This window comes from Nannobrachium achirus (assembly GCF_963921795.1).
Source record: "Nannobrachium achirus genome assembly, chromosome: 23".
Taxonomy (NCBI): Eukaryota; Metazoa; Chordata; class Actinopteri; order Myctophiformes; family Myctophidae; genus Nannobrachium; species Nannobrachium achirus.
Genome location: NC_137830.1, coordinates 32,432,717 through 32,455,390, shown reverse-complemented (window position 1 = coordinate 32,455,390; position 22,674 = coordinate 32,432,717). Strand labels below are relative to the sequence as shown.

Here is a 22,674-nt window from a genome sequence, read left to right as displayed (position 1 = left end):
TCGAATGCATTCAGACAATACAGGCAATATCATTTCACAGGCAATTAGCCTTTTATTTAGGAAAACAATAGAATGTAGTCTTGTATCAGCTTTATTCAAATGTATTCAGACAATACAAGCAATATCATTTCACATGCAATTGGCCTTTTATTTAGGAAAACAATAGAATGTAGAGTATTGTATTTTGGGGGGATTTTGTTTGCATATTGTAAATCAAATTGAATAAGGTTCTGAATAATGTAGGCATAGCTATAGAATAGGCAAAGACAAATGTGTGTTGTGAATAGAATCAATAGTTTCCTTCCCAATAAAGTACAGGGGTGTGAGTTTTCCTGAACCAAACAGTCGTCAACCTCCCTCACCACGAAGGACCACAGAAAGTTTGTTGTTCCTTCTTGGAGCTCTTTCAAGAGGTTGAATTCTCAAATCTGATTGCTGCTACATCCTGCCATCGGAAACCCTGATCGGCTGATGTGGTCCATGTCATCGCAGTTCCTGAAAGAAAAATAATTGTACCCAAGACTATGTATATTATTAAATGTATTTTTATGTATGGTAAGAACAGATATTTACTGTTATTATAGCTATCATTTTACAATGTTAATGAAACTGGACTTAGTCAAAAGTAAAGTTGTTTATAACATGTACTGTAGACTATTTTTACTTAGTAAAATCTTCCATTTTAATTTAATTAAATAATACATTTAACCAAATGGACCTGTACAGGTCTACACTCAGATTGAAATTAACATTGAGGATTTTTACTCTACTTGTACAGATTGTTTGGTCCCCATATACTCGTTTGATAATCACCAAATTAATAAGAGGTAATAAGAATTGACTTGTATTATCCCACATTCCCACTGGACCCCATTTAGGCCAGTGACCCCATAAGAGAAATGTTATACGGCTCTAGCAGTGATTCCCAACCATTTTAATTTCAAGGACCCCCAGTTTGACATCCATTAGGCTACTGACCCCCATTTAATAGCATTTGTATCTCTGAGACCCCAATTTATATTGTAAAATCATACGTTAGCATAACTCAGAGTGTACACATGGAACCAAATGATTTGTACAGTTACATACCCCCAATGCCTCGTGCACACTACAGATATATAGTTGTACAGTTACATACCCCTAATGCCTCGTGCACACTACAGATATATAGTTGTACAGTTACATACCCCTAATGCCTCGTGCACACTACAGATATATAGTTGAACGTTTTGCTTGGTAATTCAATGTAATCTCAATGGAAACCAGCTTTAAGATGCAGGAGATGCTCAGATGCTCCATAGAGATAACATTGAATTACCAAGCTAAACGTTCAACTATATATCTGTAGTGTGCACGAGGCATTAGGGTCCATTTGGTTCCTAACTATAATTCAGCTGGGGACCCCCTGGAACTCCCTGGGGGTCACCCCACTTAGAGAACCAGCAGTCTGATGATGTAACCTATTATAGACGGAGCTAAGATGCTAATGAGGCTAGCGTTAATATTAAACAAAGACCCCGGCCCAAACCCTAAAAGACACTACTGCTAAGCACATTTAACAAACGTTTTATTAGATAGATTGCTGTATTTTATGATAATAATAGCGTTATCTTACCTCTCTCTGTCTGCTCTGCTGTGTGAAGACTGTAGCATACATATCTTGTTTCCCTTTATAAATAAAAACCGATGACAACACTAACAAAAAAAATGAACAGTAAAAAGATGAAGCATCCAAATAAAACGTCTTTTGACAAGTGATAAAAGTAGAAAAAAGTGAAAAGAAAGCATTGTTATCTAACGGAGAAAATGTCAACACAACACTGTGTCTGACTCTGTGGACGAACCGGAATAGAAGTACACAGAACGCCTCTGCGCGCCCGCCCCTCCCTTGTTCGCACTAGACTCGCTCTTGCTAATTTTGTATGGATCGACGCCGATTAATTTGATTTTATCGTCATATCGTTGCCTCTCGGGGAGCGTGAGATGGCTCAGCGCGTCCATTGTTAGCAGGGTGGGTGGCCCGTTTGTTTACATTCTGAGTGACTCCATCATGTCTGCCGGTCACGTGGCGGAAGCGGAAGGGGCGGGCCCAGAAAGGGGCCTATTGCATCTTTCTAGTTTTTAATCATTTTGATTTTTGTTTACATAAATATTCTCTTCTGGGGGTCGCTGGCACAAATCTGTCTGTCTGTCTGTCTGTCTGTCTGTCTGTCTGTCTGTCTGTCTGTCTGTCTGTCTGTCTGTCTGTTGCTTCTATAGACCAGTGGTCCCCACACCTTTTAGCCTGTGACCCAAAAGAGAAATTACACATTTGCCAGACAGACAGACAGACAGACAGACAGACAGACATGAACTGCAAGTTTTCATACTAAATAGCGACCTACGGTCGCAATTAGCTGAACATGGTGTGTGAAGGATTTGAAAACATCTCAGCAGCTCAGGTCAGTCAATCCTAAACCTCTTATTCCAACCCCCAAAGAGGATTGAACCCTGATACCCCTTTGATCCGGCGCTATAGGAGGACACACTCCACACTACTTGAACATAAATCTGTTTTCAAACTGCATTTGGACGTCCTCGTGCAAAAGCTGTTGTTCTCAGATGTTTACTAATGAGAGGACGTACACAGAGGCAGTTGGGTCAATACAGTTTCTAAGTGTGATGTATCTGTTTATTATGGTACTAATACAATACATTTAGAGAGAATTAGACATTAATGAGTAACTGCCCCTCGGTGGGGGGATTAAAACAAACTCATACTGTACGTGTGTGTCTGTGTTCTGTTTGCACACAGACACACACGTACATCTATGGCACAGTACACGCACGCACGGCGCACACACGCACGGCGCACGCACAGTTCAGATGGAGTTCATGTTGACCTGGCGAGCGGACGGAAAGTCAGAGACAACTCTCTTATCATCTCACAGCTTGTAGAACATCTGGTCTTAGTGTCAGCGCTCTTCTGTCATAGTTATTATGATAAATACCTTCTGAGACAAAAGGTCACCCTTAAGGCTTCGATCATAGCACTGGAATATCACTGATCTGATAGTTATTGAACACGTTAAAACCGTGAAAAGCATCTTTCAGAAAACGTATTGATGATTTAGAACAGTGGTTCGCAAAAGAAAATTGCAGATATACAAGCTCACAGCACGTCACTTCGCATTTTTGAACAACTTTAGATTTTTGTAACACAAATCTTCTCTTGTTCTCATCCCTCGTACAGAACATTTTCAGATGCGGGCCCGTAGCCACATAGGCTCCTTGGCACAAAAAGGTTTGAGAACCACTGACTTAAAAGGCAATTGTAGAATGGGTTAGTAAACAATTACTAAACATCAGACATTGTCACACTGTGTTTGTTGTGTTGTGTGACCGTTCCGTAGAGAAGGTGTTGCGTGACATAATAAGAGGCCTATAATGATGATTATTGTGCATACTGTACCAACACGATGAGTCTTAATAAGCTGATTTGCAGTTTTGCAGCTGTGAACCTAGAGTATGGGCATACAGGGGAAACCCCCTCATTCATTTCAAAACATGCTTCAAAGTTAACCGCAGGAGTTCAGCGGTCGCAGTGATCCGGAATACGTTTTATGTAAGTTGATTCTAAAATGTTTGAATGTTCTTCCACTGAAGACCTCCCCCCCTCCTTCCCTCGCCGTATTTTATTAGTTTTGAACACTTGAACATAGGCTCCTTACTGCTTACTGCTATAGTATACTACATACTGCTAGAACATTGGTTCTCGCCCTGTGGGTCGGGACCCGTGATATTTATCTGCGGAATCGAGTCAAACTAAATGTAACGCCTCGAGACCTACCTGCCTGAAAAGGTTGAGCACTGGCTTAGAATACCTTTAATTAAGCAGTAAGACATGAGGTAGCTTTAACATGGTTATTTGCATGGCAGTGCTGTGGCATAGGCCAGAGGTGAAGTGGAGCACAGCCGTGCCAATAACCATAATAAAGCACGACTAAGAGTTGTTTTATAAAGCAATAGCAGCAATACGACTGCGTATACAAACAAGGAAGTTGCTATATGCAAATGCAGGAAAGGTACCGGACGAACATTTTAATGTAATAAGACCTTTAACCGAATGTCTTTCAGCAGTTCTAATGTCTCAACATATCGTCGCTGTTGGTAGGAAACCTCATACGTCCAAAACTGGTACTTTTTAGGATTCAAATTCAAAAACAGCAAAAGTTGCAGATCGGCGAGCTCAAAACACGGCGCTTCGAGCGAGCTTGGCTCAGCTTGCAGATCTGCTACTTTTGATGTGTTTGTGTGATGCTGTAATATGATCAAGTAGGGCGTTAATTTAGAGAACTCAAAAAGTAAAGATATGGAGATGGGAGGCTTCTGTCTGACGATATGATTATTAACGTCAGTCATATTGTTATTGGCCAGATTGTATTCTAATTTTGAAGTTGCGTAGCGTGCTTGGCTGTAACGGCTATACTGGAGCATGGCTATAAAGCCCCAGGCAGCTTCCAAAAACATTCCAACAATTTTGCTTTTCTCATTCATAAAGTTACTCTCCTTGAATAACAGCGGAGCGCTAAATATGACAGGTCTTAAATCTTTTCCACTGTGGAATTGCAAATGAAATCCCACATTTCCACACTGACGCACAATATCACAAAGACTGATAAGTCTCCCTTTCTCAACTTGTTGTCTCAGGAGCTCAAAGAGAGCAGATGTTTGTATTATATTAAAACCACTGTTGTGATCCAGCTCTGACCTCAGTCTGTTTGAAAGAATCGACTGTCAAAGTAAAACAAACAGAGGTGCTCTGGAGTAGAGACAAAACACACTGTGTTCCTTGAACAAGATGCTCCGGACTAAAATGCAGTGGTGGAAAGTATCTATGTACATTTAAGGTCATTGCACACTGCTGCGTTTTTTTGGCATTCGGGACAATTTTGGAGCACGTGAATAAAAAAAATGACCTCACGTTATGTCAATCACGTTTGCATACTGCCACGCGTTTCGTATTTATTTTCGGACCAGTGTTGATTTTGTCAGACTTTCGCAACTGTCACCACTGAGTCCCTTGCTCTCTCTCTCTCTCTCTCTCTCCTTTATCTCTCCTTGGCCTGAAAAACCTTTTTTTTTTTGTTTGTTTTTTTGTTTGTTTTTTGTGAATTTCGGATTTCCAAAACTCAATGAAAAAACGCAGCAGTGTGCAACCAGCTTTACTCAAGTACTGTACTGTACTTAAATAACACCAGTAAGACTCCCTAATCAGGAGATAAGCGACCGTTGGTCGCTTATCTCCACAAATAGGCCAAAAGTTTGTTTTACCAATTATTACACTCTATGTGAACATTTACATCAACAAATCCCAAGTACAGGGCATCATCTGGGATACAATCCCTTTTATGCCCATATATGGAGATCCCTAACATAATCCCTTTCATGCCCATATATGGAGATCCCTAACAGAATCCCTTTTATGCCCATATATGGAGATCCCTAACAGCATCCCTTTTATGCCCATATATGGAGATCACTAACAGCTAACAGAATCCCTTTTATGCCCATATATGGAGATCCCTAACAGAATCCCTTTTATGCCCATATATGGAGATCCCTAACAGAATCCCTTTTATGCCCATATATGGAGATCCCTAACAGAATCCCTTTTATGCCCAGTTGGTTGCTAGGGTAAAAAAACATGGTTGCTATGGTAAACAGTTGGTTGCTAGGGTAAACAGTTGGTTGCTAGGGTAAAACCATGGTTGCTAAGGTGGTTGCTAACGTACACTAACAGACCAGCAACAACAGACTGTTGCCACAGCAACGTACACAAAGGTTTGTGTACACATGTGGTGTGATGTCATACTGAAGATATATGACATCACACCGTACACAAACAAAGGTGTGACGTGTGACGTGTGACGGACGGACGGACGGACGGACGGCCGGTGGAGGTTTTCATAGTAAACTGCTCCCTGACGGTCGCAACTACTAGTTACTTTGTAGATTTTTATTATTATTACAAAACATAACATTAACCATAGCCCTGCCCCTATTTAAAGCTATTTGAAACGTGTTATGTGCTTGATTAAAAAAATTATAATTAAAAAATATGTACCGGTATAATATTGTAATGTTTAGAAGAAGTGGCAGTCTGCCTCCAAACGGGAGGCGAACCCCAGCCCCCCACTCAGCAGACAAGGCAAGCAACCCGCAACGCCAAGAGAGCTAGTTTGCTTGGCATGGCGAGTTAAGTCCCGTCCTCTTGCAAGGTCGTTACACTACCCCCTCCTCACAGAAGCGCGCCCTGGCGCTTCACGCTTCCCTGCCCACGGCCGAGTCCCTCGCGTCCCTCACGCGAGGGCACGCTCCACGGGTCCGCCCGTCTGACACCAATGTAACGTTTAGCAGACTGCAGACAAGGCAAGCAACCCGCAACGCCAAGAGAGCTAGCTCGCTTGGCATGGCGAGTTACGGCCCGATCTCTTGCAGGGTCGTTACAAATTATAATTTTACTTTTGGTACTTTGAAGAATAGTTAACCCCAAAATGACTTTTTTCTCAGTTCAGTTCAGTAATATTTTGTATTTGTCGCATTCCAAGACAATAATTTGATTATAATGAATTTATCCCTATTGATTCTGGATGGAGACACAAATACAACATGCATTTGTGTCTGCACTGGACTTTTACTTGAGTGTTTCTACTTCGCAGTATTGATACTTTTACCTAAGCAATATAGTACATTTTCCAGCAATGTCCTAAATGTTGACGTAGTTTGTTTTTCTGCTTCTATGGTCTCCTCTTGCAGAAGAAGAACATCAGTGTGTTGTTAAGCCTCAGCGTGCTGGCAGTCTGGGGACTGATGCTCCTGTCAGCTCGTCTCTACTGGATGGGCAACAAACCACCCAACTTCTCCAACTCTGACAACCCCACGGCCGACTCCCCGCACCTTCTGACTCGAACCCTGACCTTCCTCCACCTGCCCGCCGCCAACGCCTGGCTCCTCCTCTGTCCCGACAAGCTCAGCTTCGATTGGTCCATGGACGCCGTGCCTCTGATCGGGACCGTGGCCGACTGGAGGAACCTTCTCACCGTCGCCTTCTACGGCGGATTCATCGTCCTGACTTTGTCTTGTCTTCGTGGCCCCGCCTCCAAAGCCAAGGAGGCCAACGGCAAAGCCTCGCCGGCTAACGGGAAGGCGAGCGCCAACGGGAACGGCTACCACCACCACCACGCCCCCGACACCAACCACTACACGAACTCGGAGCAGCTGGGCTCCCTAAAGACCACCATGAACGGGTCGGCTAAAACTCTCTACCGCCCCCCACAGGCGTCCCTGCCCCCTACCAGACACGTAGTGGTGTTTTCTTTAGGTCTTCTATGTTTACCTTTCCTTCCTGCCACCAACCTGTTCTTCTACGTGGGCTTCGTGGTGGCAGAGAGGGTCCTTTACATCCCCAGCATGGGCTTCTGTTTGCTGGTGGCCGTCGGGGCGAGGACGCTGTCCGTCAGACTGAGGACGAGAGGCCGCAAGGCCTTGCTGTTGAGTGTGTGTGCAGGACTGGTGCTGCTGAACGGCATGAGAACTGTTCTGAGAAACAAAGACTGGAGCGACGAGGAGAATCTCTACAGATCTGGAATCAGTGTGAATCCTGCTAAAGGTACATGCTGCACTGCACTGACTGTTACCAGTTTACATTCGGTAAACAGAGTTGTAGGCTCTGAGTTAGTAGTGCGCATACATACAGGCTGCCGGGGTACGGGCTTCAATTAAGGTAGCAAGTCCTGCACATAAAAAGTCCTAAATGCAAAAAGAAAACAATTCACATACACACCGACAAATACAGTGTCCTGAAAGAGAGGTGATTGCAACCATGTCTAAATTACAATAAAGATGTCGGCACATTCAGTGTCCAATCCGATGCACCATTTCAACACCGGACTCCTTGTCCCTTTTATGCCCATATATGGAGATCCCTGATGACATCAATATTAATCCCATTTCTTTGAATGCCCATATTATCAGGACATACAGTACTGTGTCAGTCTCATGACATCAGACATCTATGACGTCAGACATCTATGATGTCAGTCATCTTCATAGTTGGGAAAGGTTTAATTTTAGCATGTTCCCATTCAAGTCAATGGAGAAAATGTATTTACAAATACATTAACATGAATTAAACAATATAACGTATCTCTTCGCAAAATGCACCCAGACGAGTCCCGTTGAAGCCGGTTGATTTGACATATGGCCCAAGTGCGTGCCACAAAACTGTGGGAGGAGTAGCACGGTAAAATAATGTTTATACCAGAGGTCTTCAACTGGGGGTCCGGAACCAATAGGGGGTCCTCAGAGTTACTACAGGGGGTCCTCCAAATCTGTGTGTGATAGAAACCTTTTTCTCCTTTTTTATATTAACCGCTTGAACCATAGCATCCAAATTCTGAGAACTTTAGACAAAAATAGCAGATCTACAAGCTCACAACACCTCGCGCTGCCGAGGCGCTGTGAGCTTGTAGATCGGCTATTTTGGGCAAAGAGGTTTAGTGTAGAGGGGAAAAAGAGCAGACTAAGTACAGAGTAAAAGGTCAAGTTTATTAAGTATTGACGGTTCAAGTGGTTAAATATCTGAAATGAATCCAAAATACACTGATGATTGTGCTGCAAAACGACGAAACTATGGAATCTACGAAAAGGTTGTGGGGGTCCCTGCGTCATCTGTCTCTCAGCTAAGGGGTCCTTGGCCTGAAAACAGACTAATACACCTTGAATGACACATCTCTCCCATCCATGCAGCTTGGGGAAACCTGGGCAACGTTCTGAAGAACCAGGGCAAGATGGTGGAGGCCGAGCAGGCGTACAGGAACGCTCTGTACTACCGAAGAAACATGGCCGACATGCTGTACAACCTGTGAGCTCATGCTTCTGCATACAGAAACCGAGAGAGAGAGAGAGAGAGAGAGAGAGAGAGAGAGAGAGAGAGAGAGAGAACAAGGAACCAGTGTTGATTTCGTCGGCTAAAACTATGACGAAAAATGTGTGTCGAGTGCGGTTTTTTTCACTGACGAAAACTAAATAAAAACTAAGCTGTGATGACTAAAACTAAGACTAAATATATTGACAATTTCGTCAACAAAATAAAAACTAGACTAAAACGTTCGGGAGGGGCTAGTGGAGGAAAAGTCATTTTATGTTTGGTTGCTCTCAGGTGTTGCTTCGCGTTGTGAGCTTGTAGATCGGCTATTTTCAGCATGCAACCAAGTGTAAAATCAGTCATTACGATGCCATCAAGGCATGCCAAAATACATTTTAGTTGACAAAAACTAAATGAGATTTTATTCAAAAGACTATGACTAAAACTAAATCAAAAGTTGCTGTCAAAAACAACACTGCAAGGAACACAGTCGGAAAGAGTGATAGGTAAGAATTATGTATTTCATGGCAGCGAAACACAAACATGAGCTGACATAATAATGTGAGGAAAAACCCCTTTGCAACAGTCAGCAACAAGTCATGAAACAGGACTTGTGATTGGTGGAGAACAACTGTAGCTTCCTTTGTCCCTCGTGGCCTTAGATCTGATCCCCCTGCCAGTGATTTGATTAATTGTGATCGCTGTGCCTGAGGGAGAACCTGAAGCCACTTCTAATTCCCACATTAACCCACGTTGTCAAAGGTGACGAACCCTTATTACAGACCCATGTCTCTGGCTGTGCCAACAGTGTTGTTCTAGCCTGTCTTGTTACGGCCATCAGACTGCTGGGAGGATAGAATTTGACTTGTGAGGGAAACCAAATTGTGCTATTTTTTGTTAGTGTTTGTGGTCTTGGGATTTCTATAGTCATTGCTATAGAGCAGGGGTTTTCAAAGTGGGTGACAGGGCACCCTGGGGTGCCGTGACGGCAGTCCAGGGGTGCCGCGAGATCATTTGATAATATTTGGAATTTATTTGGACACATTTACTATCATTTTAAACTTGAAGTACACAGTTATTTTCAGTCAGTTGGCTATTATCTCAACGTTTTCCTCACAACATAATCACTAAAATATCATTATTGTCAGGCAGAAACCTCTGCTGTTTTCACTAGTTTAGTAAATTTTATAGATGTTTATCTTTACTATACAGAAAACACATCTTCAGGTCAGGATACCAATTTTATCCAATCAGCATAGTGAACTCAGACAGGATATAGATTAAACAAGTAAAATGGGATGACACAAGAAATGAGCAGACACAATTGGAAATGGTAAACTATAAAAATGAAACTGATAAATGCGTACTCTCTCCTGATTTGCTGCAATTGTGTCAACTATCTGAAAATGTATGTACTGTTAATTAAAGAGCTGGTAGATAACAGGTAGCCCCCTGTTACTGAACGCTAATATTGTATCCATAGGAGGTGGGATGTAAGGGAGCGTGTTTTGCTTACTGAACAAACACTCTATCTATATCAATGATTATTACTATCAGAATATAGTACTGATTATTACTATCAGAATATAGTAAGGTAGTTGTACCCTACCTTTAAAATTTGATTCTGTAGTTGTATTAATAGGAAAAAAGGGGATTGCAAACAGAGAAGCGTTGTTGCTGAATATTTAAATGTGTTCTGTGCTTGACAGACAGAACATTTTTCTCTCCCCAATTATTTTTTCTTTTTTTACATTAACATGATCTAATATTTACAGTAGATAAAACGACACCAAACATTTTTCTCAACGTAGTGGCTCTTCTGTGACTTTTAAATGCTGTTGTATCCAATGGCAGTTTCTAGAGGAGTAAAAGAGTCAACCGTTGCATCTCTCTGTTCCCTAGGGGCTTGCTGCTCCAGGAGAGCCAGCGATATTCTGAGGCGCTGCATTATTATAAACTGGCCATTGGGAGTCGGCCGACCCTAGCATGTAAGTAGACTTGTATAATAACATACAGTATATATGTATTTACCTACATACAGGTAGGTAAATACATATGGATTATTATACTGGAATTGCATTGGGTATAAAGAGGATAGCATAAACATGTTACGGTAGAGTCTGTTCTCCTATATGGCAGTGAATGCTGGACCCTGAAGCCAACTCTGCAGAAGTCTCTAGATGGGTGCTACACCAGAATGTTACGTGTAGTGCTCAACATCAGCAAGGGTACACATGTTACCAACAAGAATCTGTATGCTGGAATATTAAGGGTGAGCGATAAAATAGCTGCCAGGAGAATGAGACTAGCACGACACTGCCAAAGACACCAGGAGCTGCCAGCCAGCAAACTGGTGCTGTGGGAACCAACACATGGGCACCGGTCACAAGGACGTCCCACACTAACATATGTGGATGTACTCAAGAAAGACGCAGGAGCGCAAAGCACCAGCGAGCTGGCCAGATGTATGGAGAACCGGGATGACTGGAAGCGACGATGGATATTATGGAACACAGGAGGTTAAGGTCTCATTTTCATTAAGGATCCTGATTAAATCCCCCCACCCCCCCCTCCCTCTCCATTATTACTCGTATCTGGGCTGAGAGAGTGAGAATCAGTCTTTCAGTCTGTCAGGCTCAGAAAGACAGGTTGGAGTGAAGTTATCATTATATATTCATGGCCTCCTAGATCAGTGTTTCCCAAACGTATTAGCTCAAAAGAGACATTTGATGTGATGATCTTCACCTACAAGCTCACATCGTCTATTTCAGAGGTCTTCAGCAGGGGTCCAGGACCCCTAGGGGGTCCTCAGAGTTACTACAGGGGGTCCTCCAAATCTTTGTGATATTCTGAGAACTTCAGCCAAAAATAGCCGATCTACAAGCTCACAATGCCTTGCACTGCGAGGCATTGTGAGCTTGTAGATCGACTATTTTTAGCAAAGAGCTTTGGTGTAGAGGGGAAAAAGAGCACACTAAGTACAGAGTGAAAGGTCAAGTTTATTACGTTTTGACGGTTCAAGGGCATGTTAAATATCTGAAAACACAAATTGACATGAATCTAAAATAAACTGATGATTGTGCTGTCAAACAATGAAACTATGGAATCTATGATAAGGTTTTGGGGGTCCCTGCTTCATCTCTCAATCTACTAAAGCCTCTATCAGAGTCTGCGGTGAAGAGCTATCCTTCACTTATTTTCTGACTTGAGGTGGAAAGCTTTCCACCTCAAGTCAGAAAATAAGTGAAGGCCATCATAGTCAGTCACGGCCCACGGTGAAGTCCTTTACCCCGCCTCCCTCTGGTTCAGACTAACTCAGGTCGACCAATCAGTGAACGGGGTGAAGAGCCTGTCTGTCTGAGGAATGACGTAACATTGTAGTTTTATGACTCAAAAAGACTACACCGCGGTGGATAGCCTTCCACCGCGGTGCCGACTCTGATAGAGGCTTAAGGGGTCCTTGGTCTGAAAACGTTGAAGACCTCTGGTCTATTTTCATTAATGTGTCCGCGACCCACTGTTTGGGAAAACATTCAACATTAGATTTCCACTGTTCCTCGTTCATCTTCTTTTCTTATCTGCTTTGATGCCTTCTTCTTTCCTCTCCTCCTCCCCTCGAATGTCCTCGTCATCCCTCTGTACCCGTCCTCTTGCACAGCGGCCTACCTGAACACAGGCATTATTCTGATGAACGAGGGCAGCCAGGAGGAGGCCAAGCGCACCTTCCTGACCTGCGCCGAGATCCCAGACGAGAACCTCAAAGACCCACACGCCCACAAGAGCTCCGTCACCAGCTGCCTGTACAACCTGGGGAAGCTGCTGCATGAACAGGGACGACAGGAGGTGAGTGTACTTTGTTAGGCTGCTCAATATGTGCACCATGCATATTTGCAGTGTTGTACCCGAACGTGTTCAATGAACGATCGTTCATGAACACATTCATATTTGGGGCGAACGTGAACTGAACGTTCTTTGTTTCCGCTTGATGAACGTTTTTGTCGAACGCGTTCATTCTGGCGTCCGTGAACGGCGCTCATCGGCCCGTTCGTGCGGCGGTCCGCGGTCGCATGTCCTCTTGTCTTTCTTTGCATTCACATGCTCTGCAGACTCACAGAACTCGCGAACGTTGATATGTGAGCGCCTGAGAGGTGCCGTCTGCAGCTGGGTGCTTCTCTTAGCATGAAACGCCAAGTGCCCTCGTTACGTCGTCTCCCACACAAGTAAACCCTGACTATACTTTGTCGTATGACGTGTGTTGCATGCTGAAAATAGCTGATCTGCAAGCTCGCAACGCGTCGCATCCACAAGACAACGTGAGCTTGTAGATCAGCTATTTTAACCAATGCGGAAACATGCAGATGTACACGACGGTTAGAAACAATAATTGTGCAGGAAGACTCAATGTTAAGTTGCATGAAATAATTGCTATTCTATATGGGCTGTGTCAATCATTTTGACAAATAATAGCTTGCAGCAACTTCTAAAAAAATGTATACATTTGAATAGCCAAACGTATACAAATATTATGGTTAAAAAAAGAACTAAAAAGAACTAAGTTACCGTAGTTAATTTTGGGGAACCATGAACTTTAGTTCAAAATGTAGAATTATGAACTATGAAATGAAGTTTTGAACTTGAACTAGTTCATTTTGAAAGTGCACTTTCCCAACACTGCATATTTGTGTTGTTCCTCCTAGGATACAACAGCAGTGACAACACAGCACGTGTGTGGGGAGGAATCACTTGGCATAATGACTAGATTGGGGAGGAATTGATTGAGGGGAAAGGAACTGGTTGGAATAACGTGTTCCTTCCACGCGCTACGTCCAACCCGGGGAAGCTCCCACATTTTTTAGGTGAAAAGAAGCAGCTTGGACTACTCATGCATAGAAGGACGCATGAGGTCAGTCCGTTGACTCCCCAGGTTGGCAGAGGGAGTGTAGCGCACAGGATTACATTGGATAATTGACACCGGGTGAAAAATTGGTTATAACATCGTCGGATAAAAAAATTGAGAAAAACATTTATTGGGGAGGAAAGGGGCTAAATAGCACAAAAATAATAATACAAATAAAATAATGTTTTACAAAATAAACTAAAAGAATCACCACTGGTTTGTTATTTTCCACAACAGGAGGCACTGTCAGTCTACAAGGAAGCTGTACAGAAGATGCCCAGACAGTTTGCTCCACAGAGTCTGTTCAACATGATGGGTCAGTTACTGATGGAATCATTATAATCTTCATCTTCATTCACACACTGAGCTGTTGCACTGAAATGTACATGTTCTGTGAAGTATCATTTACATACAAAGTGGTATTTTGATGAGGTGAAACCTTTATATGGAATTGAATTTCCCTTGACTCTAAAAAGTAATTTTAAATATTCTGTGTGTGTGTGTGTGTGTGTGTGTGTGTGTGTGTGTGTGCGTGTGCGTGTGCGTGTGCGTGCGTGTGTAGGCCAGTTGCATTGATAGGCCATTGACCCCTATTTCATAGGTTTTTGATCTCTGTGACCCCAATCTGAGATTTTGTATTTATTTTTGGGCACGATTATGTCCGATATGGTCTGTCATTTAGTCCATAATTCCTTCACCGTCTACACTAGTACGTGAACTGGAGGTAAAGATAAATAGCCATTCTTGTATGTTCTCCAGTTATTTTTACAGTAGGTGTGCGTAATCATAGTGAAGAGACTAACTATCAATTTATTCAAAGATATCCCTGGTGAATTCCTTTACTGTATGTACTGTAGGTAAGAATGGCTATCGTAATAGTTTCTCAAAAAATATCGAAAAGCTCTCCAGTTATATTTACTTGTACATTTAATAATGAAGATTGACCGTCACTTATTTAGCCGGTGACACCCTCAAGGACCCCTGTGTGGTTCCTGGACCACATATTGAGAACCACTGGTCTACGCAATTAACACATGTAACACAGTCTGGAAACTGAGAACAGCTTTACTGGTTCATTAGCCAGGCTTAATTAAGTCAAGTTGTGAATTTGATGACATACTTGCCTTACTATAATAATTGGTAACCGGTAGAGTCGTCGTGATGAAGGTCGCCGGGAAACGGCGGGTGCATTTGGTAATGCGCACCAGGTGGGGCGGCAGCGGTGCGCTTTTTCAGTCTGAACTCTGAAGGTAAATTACTTTCTGAAAAGCAGCAGTTGCTAACGTAACATTGCTATTGATGTTTATAAACTAGGGTAAATTATGGTGATACTAGTCTTAATCTCACAGTATCACAAATGTTAATGCCAGAAACAACAAACATGTACAGTACAGACACACAATTCTTCAGTATCAACATGAATTAATATTCATTTTATAATTTACCCTAGTTTATAAACATCAATAGCAATGATACGATAGCAACTACTGCTTCTCAGAAAGTTTACCTTCAGAGTCCAGACTGAAAAAGCGCACCTCTGCCCCACCTGGTGCGCATTTCCGAACGCGCCCCCTGTTTCCCGGCGACATTAATTCCGGCGACTCTACTGGTATTCTAATAATACACCCTATCATGACCTTTGTGTTGAATAAAAGCATTTGTCAAACATTTTTGCATACCATTTCCCTTGCAGTCTTGCGCTCATCCATTTAAAGTAATTCACCAAAAAGTTGTATTTTCTGTCAATTACACTATTGACCGATCATGACCCGTCATCAAATTATTGGCTTAGGAATGCGACAAAAGAGAAAACATCTCCATGAAGTCAAGGCTTCGTGGGGTGTGTAATTGATAGAAAATACATATTTTGGGGGTGTGAACTAGGCTACTCATTTTAAACCCTTCAGATTAGAATGTGTTGCACTGATGTTTCAGTGCTTCATAAAAAAACATGTTAAATGCACTAGAGAGCCGGGGACTGAGCATTGGTTCGAGCTCCTGTTGGTCCGACCAGGTTAACATTCACCAGGTTAGCATTGACCAGCGTCGGCAGGTTAGCATTTCACCAGGTTAGCATTCACCAGCATCGGCAGGTTAGCATTTCACCAGGTTATCATTCACCAGCATTAGTTTTACTGAGGTTAGGGTTAGGGTTAGGTGGTCGGGTTGGAATAATGGTAGGTCGGAACAATGGGAGGTTGGAACTACTGTATGACATGGCACCTAGAGAGCCACCTGTTTGTATTCCAACACCATAACTCTTAAACAATGTGCTCAGTCTTAGTGTTTAGATGTAACCGACATCGTCTCCAAGAGAAGCGAAACTAATCCCTGTAATAAATCACATCCCTTGTTGTGTTATTGTATTACTAACTACATCACTGGAAGCACATGGTGATTGCATAGTTGACGTTACGGCGGGCTTAATGCCTGCAACATTCCTCTGGGTAGCCTGAGCACATTGGGAAAGAAAGGGGAGATGTGTTTTGCCAGGTGGACAAAATAAAATAAAAAAAGATACTGCAATGAACTATTATACTGCATCAAAAGAAATCAACAAAGTTTACTATAAAAACTTGTCAAACAGTGGCCAAAATTGACAAATAAAACTCAAGGTGTTGTGATCTCATAGATAGATAGGCTATTTTCACAATATTTATCTGCGGAACCGAGTCAAATTAAATGTAATGCCTCAACTCCTACTCCCCAGTTCCATTATGATTATTTTGGGGGGGGGGGTCGCAGCCTGAAAAGGTTGAGAACCCACTTGTCTATCGGCTCGCTGCTTTCTCAGATCACGTTAAGTTGCGTGCCAACATTGTGTGATCTCTGAGAGAAAACTAAACTGCAATGGAAGAATGTATTAAACCATTCAAACCTGGAATGCATGTGTATCATTTTAGATGTTAGCTACAGTATATATACATATGGTATAGCATTAGCAACATACGTTAATTGAAAACACTGTTCAGTGTGTTTTAACAGTGGGTGCCCTTTAGGGCAGGGGTCTTCAACGTTTTCAGGCCAAGGACCCCTTAGTCGAGAGAGATGAAGCAGGGACCCCCACAACCCATGGGTACCATATAGTTTCATTTTTGAATGCACAATCATCAGTGTATTTTGGGTTCATGTAAATTTGTGCTTCTAGATATTTAACCACTGAACCGTTAATACTTAATAAACTTGACCTGTCACTCTGTAATTAGTCTGCTCTTTATCCCCTCTACACGAAACCTCTTTGCCAAAAATAGCCGATCTACAAGCTGCGCAAGGCGTTGTGAGCTTGTAGATCTGCTATTTTTGGCTAAAGTTCTCAGAATATGGACGCAAGGGTTCAAGAGTTTAATATAGAAAAGGAACAAAAGCTTTCTATCTCACTAAGATTTGGAGGACCCCCTGTAGTAACTCTGAGGATCCCCTAGGGGTCCCGAACCCCCTGTTGAAGACCCCTGCTTTAGGGATAAAACCCCCAGTCATGATGATTAAGAGTCAACAGAGTTGTCCAGGCCGTCTTATCAACCTTGCACCTGTAAGGAAATGGAACAGATTAATGTTCATCGGTGTCACACCATGACCTTCACACAATCTACTGCAGACTCTCTGGAGGAAGGTTAATGAAACTGTCTTGTAACGATGCAGTCATTTGACTGAAGTCGACCCCTGTTGACTGAAGCTAAAAGAAGCAAGACATGGACTCCATCGTTCTTCTGATATTTTCTTTGAGCTTGAATTCCCCCCTGTCAGCAATTCCTGTGCCCATAGTTACATGTGTTAAAGTATTGTACTGTAACTAACTCATGATGACCCACATTTATCCCCACGTACACCTCCACGAGTCCAAGAATACGTTCCTTTTTTTCTACAAAATGTAAATCCTAACAGTTTTCTGGAAAACGTACACTTACACTGCTATATCAGTGGTTCTCAAAACGTTTTAATTTCAAGGATCCCAAATTGATGTGTATTTATTTGGCCACGGAACCCCCATTCTCAAAATATTTTGTTGGAGCAAAGATTTTAGTTAAAACCGTAGGCCTATATATTTAAAGATTTGCACAATGTTCACGATAAAAATAAAAATAAAATAGCAGATCTACAAGCTCATATCGTGGCAATGGTTAAAAGTAGATATACAGATGCATTTTTAATGGTCGTAACACCATCTAAAGCAGTGTTTCTCAAAGTGGATTCCAGGGACTTTGACCCATACAAGTCTGTAACTCAGTGTACAAATGTAATTCAGTGTACAAATGGAATTTGTACACTGTCAGAGTTAAGGGAAGACCTTGACATGTAACAGTTTGAGAAACACTGATCTAAAGTATGTTTTCTTCTTGCTTTTGGAGATATAATGGATATAACGTTGACCGTTGCCCTCTCTCCTCTCCTCTCCTCCAGGAGAGGCCTATATGAGGCTGAACAGGCTGGAGGATGCGGCTCACTGGTACAGAGAGTCTCTCAGGTCCAAACACGACCACATCCCTGCTCACCTGACCTACGGCAAACTGCTGTCCATCACCGTAAGTCCCTGTTCTCTCACTGCTGGGAACCCTCCTTGACTTCAATGTACGTAATACAGTCAGGGACGTGCAGAGAATGTCGAGGCAGGGGCTGCAATTTCTGAAAAGGGCCTTTTGGTGAAAATATCGAAAATAGCAGACCTCCAAGCTCTTTCAACATAAGATGCTGCATTCAAGTTCAGGAGAGTTTGGACAAGGCAGTTCTCTTGAATGCTGCCTTCAGGTATGGCATTGAAAGAGGCGTTTGCATTTCTTTCACCATAGTAAAATCTGCATTCATTGTCTACTCTGGAGAGGGCACCTTTTTACAGACAGATGTCTATTGATGTCTAGTAAGAGTACATTATCTCACTCACACACATACACACACTTACACGCACGCACATGGACAGAACCATGCATCGATCGAACTCGAGCTCTTGGCAGTGATCCAAGTAGTTATCTGCCGGGCAAAACATCTTATTAGATGAATAATGCATATTCAGTGAATTTGTTAGGGTCTTGAGACCACCAGGCAAAAGGATAATTTATGCTTTGTTCTGTGCCGAAATTTGGCAATCTACAAGCTCTCGCAGGTTGGCTATATCCTCAATTAGCAACACTGTCTTGCAGAAAAGTATAACTTGGGCTTTAGCCAGCCTATTGATTTCTCTGTTATGATTGTTAAGAGGCTGTAACTCTTAGAGCAGTGATGTAAAACTAGACCTACTCCTGTGATGTTTCCATGAGTATTTATACTTGACCTTGACTGCAGGTCAGGAGCTACAGTAGATTATTGAAGTTACTAGACGAAAGATGAGAATGTTCATGTTCAGTGCAGTGAGATGTTGGGTCACTTCAGGTCCTTCCAGGGACCTTGGAGTGACTCTAACCTGAGAGCGACGTCGCTGCCAAACACCTTTCAGAGAACAAGAAACAAGGCAGCTGTTTTTATCTGCATAATTAAAGATCTGTGTGACGTCTGAAGGTCAGAGACATGGGGAGAGCAGTCTGGTGGAGCACAATGAATGCCAACCCTTAATTCACTGGATGAGCTCCAGGTGTGTGTGTGTGTGTGTGTGTGTGTGTGTGTGCATATGCGTGCGTGCGTGCGTGCGTGCGTGCGTGCGTGCGTGCGTGCGTGCGTGCGTGCGCGTGCGTGCGTGCTTGTCTTACAAAATTATTATTACTAGACCTTACCCGTTCGAATATATGTGCTGCAAAATATGTGCAGAGTGTGGGTTATGGGGAAAGTAACTGTAACTGCATGGTGCGTGCGTGAGAATATGTGGGAGCATCATAATGTAAGGAGCAGCCCATGGAGGAGTGTATATTTATGATGGATACAAATAATTTAACAGCAAAATTAGGTGAATAGAAGTATGAGGATGTATTTGCTCCACATCATTTTTCTATACCCGTTGGAAGATGAGACACACATCACCCGTTGCAACCCATGCAGAGAGAGAGAGAGAGAGAGAGAGAGAGAGAGAGAGAGAGAGAGAGAGAGACAGACAGACAGACAGACAGAGACATTCCTAACTGTGAGAGAGGTGTGTGTGGGCCCGGGGCTACAGATCCCATGGCCTGGAGGAACGGACCGTAACCCTGACAACAGGCTGTAAAGCTGTAGAGTGAAGAAACGCTAATAAATAGCTAGAATTTGGGGAAAATGAAATTCGGGCTCCGTCACCGTGTGTATAATGCTAATGGCCAATGCCATGTTAAATTTGAGATCAGTCGCTGAAGCGAGTGAATAGATAATGCATTTTGTGACTGACTGACTCCTACTGACTGACCTCTGACTGACCTCTCTCTCTAATTATAGTATGGATAGTTAACAAAAACTTAGCAAAATAATAGAAACTAAAATTAGATGTGAACAATACTTTCACTTAATTCATTAAGTGAAATAACATTGAATTCATTTGTTTTGTGTGTTCAATCTTCCAATTGTACTGGGATCTGTTTTACACCAGCTGGTTAAAACCGTGAAAACATCCGTAGCTGATGTACAAGCTTTCCCATCTGCTATTTTAGAAAAAAATTGAAAAATCTTGAAAGAGTGAGAAGTTGAACTACTGATTTAGAAGGCATTTGTAGAATCGGCCTCAGGTCTTAATGGGTAAGAATATATCTATTATAATAATCACAAACTAGGAAACCCACTAAACTGAAATTGAAACCAAACTAAAGAACCATGATGGTGACAACAGATGTGTTACCATGACAACAGATGTTGTGTCTTCAGCTGACTGAGAGGTTCGGGACGAGGAAGTAAAAGAAATGTCCCATGATGCTCTGAGTGACCTCTGTGACCTCATCTAGAACAGGTGGTCCTCAACCTTTTCAGCCCGGGACCCCCAAAATAATCATATTTTAACTGGGGACCCCCCACCCTGACGAGCACTAAGAGTTGAGGCATTACATTTTGTATAACACGGTTCTATTGTGAGCATTTGCGAGTTCTGCGTCTTACCAGTACTTTTACTTCAGTAAAGAAATTGAGTATTTTTTCCACCGCTGTACACACGCACACGCGCACACACACACACACACACGCACACACACACACACACACACACACACACACACACACACACACACACACACACACACACACACACACTTGACATCTGCTGGGTTCTTCCATGCACTGGTGGTAGGGGCCCTGAGACAGGGAGACAATACTTAGGGGACAAGAGACTGGATGCTTCAGGGACAATGGGGCCCACAGACAGGCTTATAACTCAATTACAAGAACTACTTCCTTATTAAATCACTCTTATCAGCTAAATGTGTCCATCCCGACAGACCCCACCATCCATACTGCAGACAACATGGAGGGATTAAGGGTCAAACTGAAGTCGTATCGCATGGGAGAGTACATTTTAGCCTTAAAGTTATACCATGTAACTTTTTTTATAAAACAAATCTTAAAATTGTCCTAACTGTTAAATCGCTAAAGTTTTAGAACACCCACTCCGTTATTTTCAGCTTCTAAAGCCTTCTCTTTATATGTTTTCTATGATCCTGGCCGGGGTCCGGTTTTCGCGGAAAAATAACGTCATCCATACGTTGTGTATACGTTGGCCAATCACATCGCGGATCATACACACATGATACACTACCGGCCAATCACAGCTTATCTGCCGTGTCTTCAGGAAGTAGCCTCGCTCAGCTACAGTGTTTACCATGGTGAAGGATTCTTAACCTCTTAATCCCCAAATCCTGGCCAGAAAATTATGTTCTACCATGCGTTCTACACCTCCACGGATTCGTATCGGTCACGGTGGTTTGCGGTGCCGCTCCGGTGGTCCGCGGCGGTGGTCCGCGCCGACTCCGGGCGAAAAACGGCCGAAAAAAGCAATACCGCTACTGACGACTAGTTTAGCAACTTACACAGTATAGCTTTAAAACCAGGGATATGATTTAAAGAGTTGGTGCCATAGTTTTGTACCTTTTCTGGTTTTCATGTGTCTAGGAGGTTGACAGTACTTCATTAGACCCCCAGGTGTGGTTGTTATGAGCAATTATGTATTCCCTTTGTATTTTGGATTTCTTCCTGGAGGCTGACACCTTGTGGGTCAAAAGTGCCGATCCAAAAACAGTGATTAAATGACATCATATAATCATCCCCTCCCCTTTTACCATTCACCCAACACTGTGGGTGTGGCTAACTTCAGCTGGGTCACCACCCACCTGACCAACCAGGCATTAATGAACTGGTGGGTGTGGCCACATAAAAACCTAATTTGAACTCTTTCTGTACACTCTTTTGCAAAAAGATCCTCCTCCTAGTATAATCATAATACCTGATAATCATGTTTTAGGGGGTCAACAAATCATGGCACTGCATCTTTAACTACGGTATGTTATTTATTGGGGAAAGGTTTCTTCCTGTGGGGATGTGTGGGCGTGGCTTGTGCCTGCCATTCTTCACGCCATCAGGTCAATGACTAGTGGTGTGTCGTGGTGGCACATCAAAAGTTGACATTTCCCTCACCCTCTACCAAACTTAGCTTCTACTTCTTATAGCGGGTTCCAGGACCTTATACTGTACACAGAATCATAGGCGATTTTAAGGGGTGTCCTAGGGTGCACGTGCAACCCCTGGCCGCCAGGCGGCCATTTTGATTTTTTTTTTTTTTTGTAATGTAACTTTACATCCACTCAGACCGAATACAACAACACCCCCTAGTGGTAGTGATAGAGGCTGGCAGCTCCAGGCAGCCCCCCCCTCCCCTCCTGATGTGATGTCATATCCACGCGCCAGTATTGAAATTGAAAACAACATCTGTTAAAAATAAAGCATGGAGTTCGAGCTCTTCACTACTATGGACGTGACTACCGGTAGATATTATAATATA

General features: G+C 42.8%; 1 protein-coding gene across 1 annotated transcript in view; it reads left to right on the top strand.

Moving 5' to 3' along the window:
• The window catches only part of LOC308308882 (protein O-mannosyl-transferase TMTC2-like), a gene marked incomplete at both ends in the record, with an annotated part of 106,829 nt that overhangs the window by 66,084 nt on the left and 18,071 nt on the right, over positions 1-22,674 (top strand). Inside the window, 6 exons of the mRNA XM_080754338.1 lie at positions 6,799-7,651; positions 8,791-8,905; positions 10,811-10,896; positions 12,567-12,751; positions 14,043-14,121; positions 18,204-18,325. Of these exons, the coding sequence (XP_080610464.1) occupies positions 6,799-7,651; positions 8,791-8,905; positions 10,811-10,896; positions 12,567-12,751; positions 14,043-14,121; positions 18,204-18,325 (1,440 nt within the window). The remainder of the gene's footprint in view (positions 1-6,798; positions 7,652-8,790; positions 8,906-10,810; positions 10,897-12,566; positions 12,752-14,042; positions 14,122-18,203; positions 18,326-22,674) is intronic.